Here is a 14,474-nt window from a genome sequence, read left to right as displayed (position 1 = left end):
AATCCCTCCCCTCCCCCACACTTATTAAACACGAAATCAACATCAATATCAGTACGGTATTCGAACCCCTTTTTAGCATGACTGTATATACCGGGTCGGGAATTCCGAAGAAAAGAAGAGGGACCACCGGTGACCTGTTGATATGTTGCCGTTATTAATTTGAAATGGTTATAGACCGGTACTTAAGAGGCCCAATGTTTTATGGTCTAGTTTTCTTGGGCCTTAGGAGGTCATTTATGTGTTAATCTAGGCCCATAAGCCTAGTATACTCGGCTCAAGAAACAATCTGGTGAAAATAATTTTAACTATAATTAAGCCTTCATATGCATCCTTTAATTGGAAATTGAGATCTTCTAAACTTCAATAATTTAGGATATAAATCATAATTTAGGATGTAGGTTGATAGAGAAGTAGATACATGAATGAAATAAATTTTATATAAAAATAAAAATAAAAGCATAATAATAATTGTAAGACTTACTTTTATGTGTCTACCTCTTTCACTTTATATTAGCGTCGGAAACAAATTTAAGAGAATCCTAATTCCCTACTTGTGAATTAATTTCTATCGCCACTTGCACGTACACATAATATGCCACCTAAACAAAATATTTCCATCACTACTGCTTAATGAGCTCAATTTTTTTTTTTTTAAATTCTTTATTGCGCCAATGTAACACATAATGAGGTTTTCATTATGTCACATTCCTCAAGTGTGCCACCAATAATTATATTAAGGTGGGATGGAACCAAGGCACGTGTTTCATCCAATAAGATTTATCTCCTATATCCACCAAAGGAAATGGCATATTAAAACTCATTAAAAAAAAAAAAAATCCTCCATCTTCAACTTACCAGATGAGGGAAGTTTCTTCCAAAACTTTCTCCTGATTAGGGAATATATATCTACCACAATCACTTTGAAAACCAATGCCCCATTGGCATATTGCTCTGGTCCTTTACTTTTTGCTCATGGCTACAAAGGCTATGCCCATGATGGATTCACTTAAAGCAAATCTGTATTTACTCCACTTTCCCAACTTTCACTTTTGAATAACAGAATTGTTAGATACAGTCGGTATATATAAGCGGAATGTAAACGGTTGTACGAAATGAATAAAAAAAAATATAAAAATAATTTTTTTTCATGTAGGTCCCATATTAATTCACTTTTTTCAAAGCGATTGTATGCCGCTTGCACAACCAAGACTGCAAATATCATTTCTCTTTAAAAAAAAAAAAAACCAGAGTCATCCGACTCATAGATTCCTAATCCTGGCTCGTTGCTCTCACTTGCAAGAAATGCTACAATCATAAATAAATTTTATAAAATTAAATTTTACAAATTAATATAATTTTATATAATATATTATATTTATTTTTATATAAAAATCAAATTTATAATCTGATGTACCACATCATGACATGACAGTTTGTAAATTTACTTTTGTAAAATCTTTTGTGACTAAAGTATTTATCTTCTCACATACCAATCTCTATATAAAATATGAGTAATACTAGATACAGTCATGATTTGTACAAAAGACTATGTATTTCTTTAAAAAAATATAGAGTTCATTATTAAAAAATTAATATTTTTACGTCGGTCTCATATTTATATAATTTTTTTAAAAAAAGTATGCGATGCTTGCGCATACTACGTATCAATGTCATTTACTAAAGGAAAATTCTACTCCCACCAAGGAAAGTCACTGATTCTTTTACTAATTGCTCCTTTGTTTTTTTAACTTAATGATTAAAAAAATAGTTTTTTGATGAGTGTGTGATTTTTTTTTTAAATGTTTAAAAAAGGAATAAAATAAAATAAAATTTACATACTAAGTGAAGAATTTCGATGACTTTTACCGTGAGTGTAGCATCACCCTTTCCTATATTTGAAGTCGACTTTTTACAAATAGGATTAAAAGAAACGGAAAGGAGAACATTTTACAGAAGAAGAACCTTCTCTTTCTCCCCAGACATTCACAGCCCTTATTGATATTAATAAAATAATATTTTCACTATTACGATTAAAGAATTAATTCGTAACTAATGAAAATGTTTTTAACAAAAAAATAATATGGATTTGAATCCAATAATAATAAAAGTACAATTCAATAGTCATTACAAGAATGGCCGAATAATTTTTGTTTTAAAGAGCTATAATTCAACATACGATTGGCTAAGTACAAAATAATTTAAAATCTGACATCGAATCTTCATAAGTACAAAAACCACAAAAAAATAAAAAATAAAAAAATAAAGATATATGCACATGGAAATTTGCTAAAATGCTTAAGCACAACTCATTGGGGGAGAAGAAGGAGTTGCCAAGTGGAAAAGGACAATGTCATGACTCCGGAAATGACCGCATTGCAATTTACAAGACTAAATCGTACCATGAGGTAGAGTTAAAGATACCTTAGCTAGGATCACAAAATCTTGCCCCTCATAAATGTGTCTCTGTGTGTGCGTTTTTAAGGAAACAAAAAACAAAACAAAAACATTGAATTCTGTTTTGCGCTGATATCAGCAGCTAAAATTTCTGACGACAAATATGGAAAACATATTTTATATTGACTTCTGTTGTATCAATAAAAAATTATATAAAATTAAGAATAATGATAATCTTATTACTATTCTACTTCTTTATTATTATTTTATTTTATTTTTTAATTTTTTACTTAATAATTAAAAAAGTGACTATCAATAAGATTGTATATTTTTTAAATTTTTTCTTAATGATTAAATATATTAAAAAAGTACTTAAAAGAAAATTAAAAAAAAAAACAAATACACTACAAGTAGTAAAGTGATAGTAAAAGAATTGTAAGTCTATCATTATCCTAAAATCAATTCTATAAATTAATATGGTTTTATCTAATTCGTTAGATCAGTTTTATAATACAAGTAATTTTATAATTCGAGAAATTATATTAAGTAACGTAAGTTTATGGAATTACTTTTATGTAATTTCTTTGTGTTTAGAGCTTTTCTCTTTTATATTATAATAAAATTTAGATAAGTTTTGAATATTGAGTTGAGATAACAGTTAAATAAAATATTATTATAATATTATTTTTTTAATATTATTGTTTTAAAAATTAAAAAAAATGAATTATTTATTATATTTTATATAGAAATTTTAAAAATTTATAATAATTAGATAAGAGGAGTTGAGTTAAGATCAATTCTAATCCAAACGGGGCCTTAATTTATAGATTAAAAAATTAGGTTATCCCCGTTTAGATATTGAAATATTTCATCTCATCTCATTTTATCTCATTCCAGTATTATATTTTTAAATTATCATATAAAATATAATAAATAATTTAATTTTTTTAATTTTTAAAATAATAATAGTAATAATAATATAATATTTTATTCAAATTTTAACTTTTTATCTCATTTTAATTCACTATCCAAACACTACCTTATAATTTCCCCTTGCACCATCTCTCTTGCATTCGGTCTGGCTGCTAACGGAAGTGAATCCATTGTTTTGGATTAATTGCATTAATTGAGAATTACGAGTTCAATTATTTAGTTTATATCTTGATAAATTTATTTAATGAAAATAACCTAATTTTTAGTCTGATAAATTTAATAATTAATTTTAAAAGTAATATTAGATATAATCATAAATTATATAAGTACGGTATATTTCTTCTTTTAAAAGAAGATGGATTCTATAATTAAAATTTTTTATATAAATTTTATAATTACTCATTTTAAAAAAACAATATACAATATTTATATTTTGAATTTTGCTACATACAAATACAGTCACGTACTAATCTGCATACCAATACTAATTCATTCATACTTAAAATTTAAATTAACATTGTTTTCAATAAAATCTATTTTTTGACCAATCATATTAAATTAGTATTCAGATTAGTGCACAATTATGCTTGCAACTAGATTTTTCCTTATACTTTTATGACTATATCATCTCTTATAACTTTTTTATCTAATAACTCTAGAAAGATCTTGAAAAATAAATCCCTCGAAATAAATGAAAAATCTAATTATAAGTACAATTGTGTAACAATATGTGTATCAATCTAATATAATTAGTTAAAAAATAAATTTTATTAAATATAATACTAATTTAAATTTTAAATATGAATAAATTAATATTTATACATAAATTAATGCACTATTTTATTTATATATAACAAAATTTCGAAACAAATCCATTCTTATCAATCCTTAGAAATGAAAATGAAAATCCATTTTTTAAAAAATTTAATAATTAGGACAGTCAATATCCCATCACGATAGCAAAACAAAAAGATTCCATATCCTATTGCGTTTGAATTGTAAAGCTGTACGTTGCCGTCCGTTTATTTGAGGCCTGGTGACTGGTGAGGGTTACGCTCCTCAGCTTCTCGTACACATTATATATTTTTAAAGTTTTTTATTATTATTATTTCGATTTTATTTGTATTAAACTAGTTAAATTATTCTATTGATCATTTATACATCATATATTTATTATAAGAAAAAAAATTAAAAAAAATGTGATGTATAATATGCTAAATAAAATTAAGCTTAGGAACAACTTAGAATGTGCATATTGTGGAAACAATCTTCCTAGCTCTTAGATATCTCAAACCTTGCTCTAATGAGATCGCAAATTGAATAAAATGCTTACATAACCCTTCAAATTCCCTCAACATACCCGCTCTAGAAGAGCACTAATTCCAAATCTTTGCCATCATTTTGATGGACAATATCTAGTTTTTAATAAATAAAATTGTGCACGAGTCACTTAATCCCACACTGGACAGATTTGTAGTTGGGGCATTGAAGAATTTTAAAGAACACCATAATGCTTTATGCAATAAACAGCTGAACAATCATATGAACGGAAGGAAATAGCAAAAGACCATTATTTCCTAACATTTAATGTAGTAGTGAAGAACACATGAAGCACTACAGTAGCAGCTTGCAAGACGGCTGGTGAATCTGTAGTCTTTGTAAAAACCAATTTCATCAAATCTCATAACGCTGACAAGAGTTTAATAGGATATATGATCCGATTCTCTAAATGAAAAACTTATATTTGAAACCCTCCATCCCTTTTATTAAAAAATAAATAAAATCTCATTATGCTAATCAATGATAAGCCACTACACTATATTTAGGCATTGAAGAAGCTAAAGCTCAACCGATTAAAGAAATTACAATTGGTGGAGATTCTCAAGTGGAAATAAATGCAATTAAAAAATTAAAAAAAATCTGCTGATTCGATAAATTGAGCTTATAATTAGAGACACAAGAATACTTCTATAATATATATGGAGATCACAATCAATGTGCACATTATATTGTGCAATGGGCTGCTTTACATTGTTTTTATGGAAGCATACTCCTTATTTCTATCCCTCTATGTCTTTTAGATTTCTACGTTGGAAGAGATCTACCTGAAGTGGTCTGTAACTATGGTAGCTAAACAATTACCTGCTACAATTTCATTTCAATGCAATCCCTTGACTTTAAGAGGCCAAATAATAAAAAATAATAATAAAAAAAAGTAGAATGATTCTTTTTATTATTCTAGACATAAAGTACACATTAAGCATATGTATATAGACTTTTGTAGCATTTCAAATCACTGATGTTCTCTCCTTTAAAAAAAAAAAAAAACTACAATAAAATAAAAATTGAACTCCTTCATGAATGATAAGTTTAAACTCCACAACAATATTATTATTTTTTTTAATTCTAGATATTATCATGTATTATGGGCTCAAGCTCTGCACATTCATTGTTTTTTAAAAAATGTGAGTTATCATTAAGTTAATTTTTTCATATGTATCTCATATTTATTTATTTTTTTAATAAACTATATGGTGCTTGCATAATCCATAACTGTAAATATCATTTATATTAATTTTTAAGTATGCAAATTATGCAATAGTTACTTTTTAAAAAAAGGTCATGCAATAATTTAATTACAATTTAACATGGGTAGAACTAGATGGTGGGATAAGATCAATTCAAGCTAGGGGAATGTCATCAATGGCCTCGTAGATCGAATGGTACGATCTCTAATCACAAAACCAACACTTGAATCCGGTTAATTTTTTAAAGAGAAACACTAATATGCCGTCTTGAGCATACCGCTCCATTTGATAGCTAAGATATTTTTTAATTAATTATTAAATAAGTTATTTTAAATATATTGATATATATTTTTATTTAATAATTAAAAAATTTATTACAAAAATGTAAAAAAAAAAAAAACAACTAGGCAACACGCCTAGCAATTGCTCTCGGCATAGTAGCCGCACCCTTTTTTAAATTATTGGCTCTTCATGATTTAGTAGTCCGAATAATAAAAGAGATAATTTATAGGCAAATACGTTTTTATGTATTGACGAAATCGACATCAACATCACTGTATGTGCATGTCACTGTCGGAGTTAGAATGTAATCGGTCTAATTCAGTTCTGTTTTGAATATATTTATTTATTTTTTATAATTGAATAAATATACACTGGTTTTAAAAGTGTAAGGACTGATACCAAATTAATTGGTCACTAAAATTGGAATTTCTGATTTTTCCAATTTCTGTCTGTTTAAATTTTTTCAATTTTGCAGATAAAATCATACTCTAACAAAATATTAACAAGTCCCTCATTTTATAATTTTGCCTTCGTTCTCTTTTGTAGACTCAAACGTCCCAATAACAAATATTATATTAAAATTATAAGATTAATTTATGTTATATCATAATTAAATGTTATATTAATAGTCATATTATAAGATTAATATATACGAATAATATTAAGATTAAAATTTCATATTACATTAATTAGTAATTTAGCATATAATATATAATATAAAATATTATATAAAAATATCATTTATATAATATAAAAAATTAAAAAAATATATATCTATTGATCCAGCTGATTCAAACAAGTTATCTTAATATCAAAACCAAAATCAGACTAGTTTCTATTAGGTTTTGATTATTAGGAGTTGAAATTAGAACCAGATTAATTATGAACCGGACCTAAATCACCAGTCGATTTTTTTTGGTTTACCCTTTTTTTTTTTACGCACCTAGGTTAAGTAGGTTTTGATTCTAGGCTCTTCACTTTATGTAGTTTGACGTTAAAAGAATAATTAAGGTTGTTCAGATTGAGAAACTATCTCATCTTATTTTATTATTATAATTTTTTTAAATTACCATATCATATATAATAAATAATTTAATTTTTTAAAATTATAAAATAATAATAATTTTAAAAAATAATATTATAATAATATTTTATTCAACTTTTAGATAAAATTATCTCATCTCATTTCAATATCCAAACAACTCTAATATACTCTACTTATCAACCACAGTTTTCTAAGTGTTGACAAAATCAATGTTAGTATCGATGTATGTATGTGCATGCAAATGTTCGAATAAGTTTCCAATCTCATTTTTGGATTAAGTACTGCTAGCTGGCCAGCATTCATTGTTGAGTGTACCATTAGAATAATTTTCTTTATTTTTTTATACATCTTTTAATATTTTTACATATTAAAAAAAAATTAAATAAACAATTTTACAAATAATCATTTCCTTTAACTATTAAAAAAATTAAAATCCTTGAACTGTAAAATTGAGGGGCCAGGTAGATAATAGATGGTTTTGTTGTTTGGAAATTGGATATTAAAATAGATAGTAATGCGCTCTACTTTTCAAACACAGTTTTATGGGTTGGAAAAGGCTAAACCCACCTCTCTCATTATCCGCTGGGAGCTGTTGTTGCTTTTTTTTTTTTTTTGTAATTAAATAAGTATTTTTTTTATTAATGTTGTGAAATTAAAAAAAAATAATTTAAAAATACATATAAAAAAAAAAAAGAATTATTAAAATCAATTGTAGCTCGCGGCTCCCCTCCTTATGTGTTTCCAAAATCAACGTCAGCATTATTGTATGTATATACATGTAACTGTTGGAGTAGTTATTTTTATCTCCTTTTTGAGATTACACGATTCTTGTAGTCTAGATGTTAAAATAGACAACTAATGCTCTTCACTTATTAAACACGGTTTTCTATGCGTCGACGAAATCAACGTCGGCTAAATTTTATGTATCATGTGCATGTAACCGTTAAGAGTAGGATTGCGATCTTCTTTACGGATCGTAGACTGATCTTCATGTTTATGTAGCATTAATGTAAAAGAGACAAATTGATGCACTCCACTCATCAATACACAATTTAACTTCGTAAGTGTTGACAAAATCTTTTTACGTATTTTATTTTAATTAAATATTCACAGATTAAGTCACTTATTAAAAAAAATCTAAATCACATATATAAAAAACGTTAAAATATAAAACTAAATAATAAAATCTATATCTTTTAATTACATTTGTAAACTCATTTTTAGATTATAAACCCTTCACGTTCTTGCAGCCGGGATGGTAAGAGAGAGTTAATGCAATCTTGGTTTTCTATGTCCTAACAAAATCAAAATCAGATTCACTTTACATACTCTTCATGGTTTTTTGTAAGTTTACGTGTTAAAAGAGATTATTATTGCGCTCTATTTACGAAACACGGTTCAATGTACTGATGAAATCAACGTCAACACCTGTATATACATGTGCACAGAAGTGTTGGAGTAGGTTTTCAATTGAGAAATGGGTGAGAAGTGAGAGTTTACGAGAACAATCACCATTTAACGAAAGCGATAAGGTATTAAGGTTAGGTAGTGATGTTTGCAATATTTGACTAGAAAATCTTCACTCATTGATCAATATTCCTTTGTCAACACAAAACATCAACACATGAAAATGAAAGAAAAAAAAAAAAAAAGGTGGTCCAACAAAAAAAAAAAAACACAACAACAAATATTGAAACGCAACCTAAATTATTCTGTCATGTTTATTAGAAGTAAAAGCATGGAGTTGACAAACTAAAATCCCAAATCCAATGAAATCCATGTAGCGTAATAATAGTGGATTCCATCACAACTTCGGAACAGCAATCCCTGCTTATTAATATAAGGAAGGAAAGTGAGGCCCCGAGACAATACATAGTTTATTGATTTGGACAATGATGCTATCAAGAAAATCTTAATAATGATAATCAATGTGACTATGTGAGCTTAAAGTCAATCGGTTTTTATTACATTTATGGACAATTTATTTGACTCGATGTGGAACATTTATTACTAATTGAATTTTTCTACTCATAATCCATACATCGTATATTTAGTAAGAAATTTTTTTTAAACATAAGTCTATACACCACACATCACAAGTTTTTTTTATTTATTTAATTTTATTTTTTTACAAAATGTTTGGTATATGAATAATGAGTAAAAAAATTTAATTAGTTTAAGAATAATAAACTTTTTTTTTTTTTTTAAAAAAGTGTGGTGTGTGGATTTATGTGTAGCAAAACTCTTAGTAAGAAAAATAAATAAAAAATTTAAAAATTATATGTGGTGTGACATGAGAATGATTAGTAGAATTTTTCTTATTTATGAGATATGCATTTCTTTCTTAAATGTCACTTTTTTTTTTTTTTATCTAAATAGTTCAAATATAATTCAAAGTTTTATTATTTGCAAGTCATCGCATATAAAATTATGTATATAAAAAAAATTAAAAATACAATAACAATTATAAAATTATAAACGCTACTGATGTGTTTGAAAGGTTAGATTTAAAATAATTTCAAAGTTCATTCACAAATAAAATTGTATTGCATTAATAATATAAGGGTATATATTACTCAATTATCTCACTTTTATCCTATTTTGTAAAGAATAATTATTTTATCAAGCCCGTGTGTAGAGTAAACTTAGTAAAATATTTGGCTAACATAATTTAATTTTAAAGATAAATTTAAATTTTAAATTTTACTATTTAAATGATACATATGATCATTCTACATACATACTTGATAATAGAAAAACTCATTTGTATTATTTTTTTATCGTTGTTAAAAGATGATCAAAGACCCATCATTAATATTATAAGAGAAATAATATTTATAATTATAGTTTGTACAAGTGTAGCGCATTTTTTTAAAAAAAATAAGTAAATATATGATCTACATGAAAAAATTAATTTTTTAATAATAAATCACACTATTTTTTAAAATAAGTGTGCCTTACCTGCATAATGCATAACTGTATCTAATATTAATAATATTATAATGATATAAGAGTGAGATAGTAATTTTTTAAATATAAGAAAAAAATAGAAAAGGATATGTATTGCATGCGACGTTGTAAAACAAAAATGAAAATATTAGTATGATTATCAAATGTATCCATTTATATATTTTAACTTTTTTAATGATTAAAAACGTGACTATTAATGAATTTATATTTTTTTAATGATTAAAAATATTTCAACAATATTTATGCCTCATTTGAATTTAGAGTTAATTTCAATTCATCATATCATTATAATCTTCTCAAATACTCAAATAAAATATAATAAGTAATTTAATTTTTTTAAATATCAAAAAAATAATATTTTAATAATATTTTATTTAATTTTTAACTTTTATCTTAACTCATTATTCAAATCTCACTTTAAAAAAATAAAAATAAAAAACCATGTGCACATATTTGAGATGCACAGCGAGAAGTTATTTGTAATATAAAACTATCTCATCTCATTTCATCATTATAATTTTTTTAAATTCTTAAATAAAATATAATAAACAATTTAATTTTTTCTAATCTTAATATAATTTTTTTAAATATTAAAATAATAATAATATTAAAAAATAATATTTTATTTAATTTTTAATTTTCATTTACAACTATCTCATTTCAATATATAAATATCTAAAACCATAACATTCCAATAAACCTCTATCACCGTCGAACCGAAAAATAGCGCATTATTGATGTTTTACACTTTTACTAATACGAGAACATATTTTTTATTGTAGAATATAATTCTCCGCATTATATATAGAACTCCGAGCAAGGAGTTTACAGACACTGTTGCGACGCCTTAGGTAGCCCCAGTGTCCTTCTTAGTTGATCCCCCAATTCTCTCTCTCTCTCTCTCCGCTGCCGAGAGCTCGAGATTCATTAAAATTTGAGGTTGTTATTGTCAGGCAAAACCTAGATCAGAGAGTGGGCGTAGAAAATTTACTCGTCGGCGCATGAGGAAGGACCGGACTGGAATTTCACAAGACGACGATCGGTCCCCGCCGGCGGATCTTCGCGGGGCCGAATCTTCCAACAAGACCCGGAACTGCTGTGGGGTGGGGTCCGTGTCAGGGAGTACTGGGCCGATTTCCATGGAGTTCCAGGCCCCGTGCCCGGACCAAGTGCTGGAGAACGTGCTCGAAAACGTGCTCCAGTTCCTCAGCTCCCGGCGGGACCGGAACGCGGCCTCATTGGTGTGCAAGTCTTGGTGGCGCGTCGAGGCTCTCACCCGATCCGACCTCTACATCGGCAACTGCTACTCAGTCTCACCCAGGAGGGCCATGAGCCGCTTCTCTCGTGTCCAGTCCGTATCCATCAAGGGCAGACCGAGGTTCGCGGACTTCAACCTGATGCCGATCGATTGGGGGGCCCACTTCACCCCGTGGGTGACGGCCATGGCGTCCGCTTATCCATGGCTGGAGAAGGTGTACCTGAAGCGCATGTCCGTCACGGACGACGATCTGGCCCTCCTCGCCGAGTCCTTCCCCTCCTTCAAAGAGCTCGTTATCGTCTGCTGCGATGGCTTCAGTACGAGTGGCCTCGCCATCGTAGCCAGCGACTGCAGGTATTCCTTTTCCTTTGTTTCTCATAAGCTATATAGATCTATCCGAATATACACCCATGTAAGATCTCTGGTCCGGAAATACTAATCGGTTGAATTTGTTGGTTGCTTTTTGTAATGTATTAATGTATTTTAAGGCTTTTTTTTCTTCTTTTATTTGTTTTGTTTTCTCTTGGGGGAGAAACGGGCAGATCTGTTTGTTGGATTTGATATGGGTTATGGTATTGATGCGTTTCCTTGTTTGTGTTACTCTTTAATAATTATAGTAATCGAACCCTTACTAGTAACTGAGAAGATTGAGATGCTAAAAAAATGTTGGTTTATTTGGGATAGAAAAGCTTAAGGAACTCTATTCTAATTTTCTCATTTAACTTTCCTCAGACAACTGAAAGTGCTTGATCTGATCGAATCTGAGGTCACGGATGATGATGTTGATTGGATAGCTTGTTTCCCGGAGAGCGGAGCGACTTGTCTGGAGTCGCTGATTTTTGATTGCGTTGAATGCTCAATTAATTTTGACGCATTAGAGAGTCTGGTGGTTAGGTCCCCGTCCTTGAAGAAGCTTAGGTTGAACTGTAATGTTTCAATTGGGCAGCTATGCCGCCTGATAGTACGAGCTCCGCAGCTCACACACCTTGGAACTGGTTCGTATAGTTCCCCAGACGACGCAGTTCCGGGTGAACACGCTTCAGACCTTCAAAGTGCCCTTTCTGCTTGCAAATCCTTAGTTTGTCTCTCAGGATTCAAGGAAATGTTGCCAGATTACTTACCGGCCATCTACCCTGTCTGTGCTAATCTTACCTCTCTGAATTTTAGCTATGCAAATATTCATTCAGATCAAATTATATCAGTCATATTTCACTGCCACAACCTCCAGGTACTCTGGGTAAGTATCTGTGTTGTGTTGTATTTATGTTCAAATTACGATCAAGATTTGGCTTGTGAAGCTTACTATTACTTTCATAATGCAGGTCCTTGATTCAATACGAGATGAAGGACTTCAAGCTGTTGCTTCAACCTGCAAGGACCTGCGTGAACTTCGTGTTTTCCCTCTCGATGCTCGGGGGGATAATGAGGGCCCTGTTTCTGATGTGGGCCTCCAAGCAATTTCTGAGGGTTGTAGGAAACTGCGATCCATTTTGTATTTCTGCCAGCATATGACAAATGCAGCAGTGATAGCCATGTCAAGGAACTGCCCGGATCTTGAGGTTTTCCGTCTCTGTATAATTGCGCTACATAGCCCTGACCATGTGACCGGGAAACCCATGGATGAAGGTTTTGGAGCTATTGTTATGAACTGTAAGAAGCTAACTCGGCTTGCTGTATCCGGTTTACTGACTGATCGAGCTTTTGGTTATATTGGAAAATATGGGAAATTGCTTCGAACGCTGTCAGTTGCTTTCGCTGGAGATAGTGACATGGGGCTTAAATATGTGCTTGAGGGCTGCCCTAGACTGCAAAAGCTTGAGATCAGAGACAGCCCGTTTGGGGATGCAGCTTTGCATTCTGGTTTACATCACTACTACAACATGAGATTCCTCTGGATGTCGTCATGTAGGCTATCTCCCAAAGGTTGTCAGGAGATTGTTCGAGCATTGCCCCGTCTGGTGGTGGAAGTAATCAAGCATGATGTTGCAGTGTGCCCAGATGATACTGTTGACATTTTATACATGTATCGGTCTCTTGAAGGACCAAGGGATGATGCCCCAAAAGTTGTGACCATCTTACAATAAAAGAAGTTGCTTTGGCTGTAAAATTTATGGAAAATTAGGTGGGTGGCTTTTATACGACCCGCAAGAAGGTCCTTGCAACCCGTCTGCCAAACAAATGTGAGTGAACCACCGCCATTCTTGGCTTGAACTGTTGCAGAAGCATCCAAAGCAGAAGCGAGGCATGAGACCATTGTTGAATTGGTATGCGTCTGAATTTTATGTTTCTTTTGCTTCACGTTCGATTTATCATAATCAGGGGCTGCCTGAAGAGAAGGGGGTTTTCAAGCTGCATGTGTAATTTAGAATATGGGAGTTTACCTGTATCATATTATTTATTAAGAGATGGAGATGGTCATGAAGAATTAGACATTGAGTAAGGTGAAATTTTGAAGAACTCTTCCATGCCGCCAGCAGAGAATCAGGAGCTAGCGTTCACTCTTGAAAATACTTGGATCTTTTTTTATTTTGATTCAAATGGTAGCTAGTTTAAGCTGTAGCTGCTGAAAACTAAATGCCCAAGCGGGCCAAGCTAGTGGATCTCTCTCTCTCTCTCTCTGAGTATTTATTTTTTCTTTATCTTTTTCAGATGTGTTGTAGCACCTGAATGTTAAATTTTTTATCGTTCTTGTTAGCTAATGTGAGATGGGTCATAAATGCCAAAATATGCATGGACCACCATATGCCATATGCTTGGGGGGCTTGACTTTGCATCCTTTTTTCCTGGATGTGGAATGATCAATTGAAAGTGATACCCATTAATGATGTGTGGAAAGTGTTGTAGAACTACACATTACAGGATTCCCCGTTCTCCACCGAGTGGGATTCCAATTAACATACCAGCAGAACCCCGCTCATTCCAAGTTTGAAACTCTGAAGTCCATTTTTTATTTGCGAGAGTCGGGGTTTTGCTTGCTGATATGATGGTGCATTGCAGTTCTAAGTTTCTTCTGACCTCGGGTGTATGTCTATATGCCCTACGGTTTTGATGATTTTTCGCAACC

General features: G+C 30.3%; 1 protein-coding gene across 1 annotated transcript; it reads left to right on the top strand.

Annotated features, from left to right (window-relative positions):
* Positions 1–10,957: 10,957 nt before the first annotated feature.
* LOC122318871 (transport inhibitor response 1-like protein) lies at positions 10,958–14,104 on the top strand. The gene is made up of 3 exons (XM_043136581.1): positions 10,958–11,764; positions 12,143–12,647; positions 12,733–14,104. Exons 1-3 carry the CDS (start codon positions 11,154–11,156, stop codon positions 13,492–13,494), a joined length of 1,878 nt encoding a protein of 625 aa, XP_042992515.1. The 5' UTR covers positions 10,958–11,153; the 3' UTR covers positions 13,495–14,104.
* Positions 14,105–14,474: the final 370 nt, after the last annotated feature.

Source organism: Carya illinoinensis, chromosome 8 (assembly GCF_018687715.1).
Source record: "Carya illinoinensis cultivar Pawnee chromosome 8, C.illinoinensisPawnee_v1, whole genome shotgun sequence".
NCBI lineage: Eukaryota > Viridiplantae > Streptophyta > Magnoliopsida > Fagales > Juglandaceae > Carya > Carya illinoinensis.
This window is presented reverse-complemented; position numbering and strand designations above follow the sequence as displayed.

Excerpts from the sequence above, each read along its gene's own strand:
- LOC122318871 (XM_043136581.1), top strand. The coding sequence starts at position 11,154 with ATGAGGAAGGACCGGACTGGAATTTCACAAGACGACGATCGGTCCCCG. Across the intron at positions 11,765-12,142 it reads ATCGTAGCCAGCGACTGCAG|ACAACTGAAAGTGCTTGATC; the intron begins GTATTCCTTTTC and ends AACTTTCCTCAG. Across the intron at positions 12,648-12,732 it reads ACAACCTCCAGGTACTCTGG|GTCCTTGATTCAATACGAGA; the intron begins GTAAGTATCTGT and ends TTCATAATGCAG.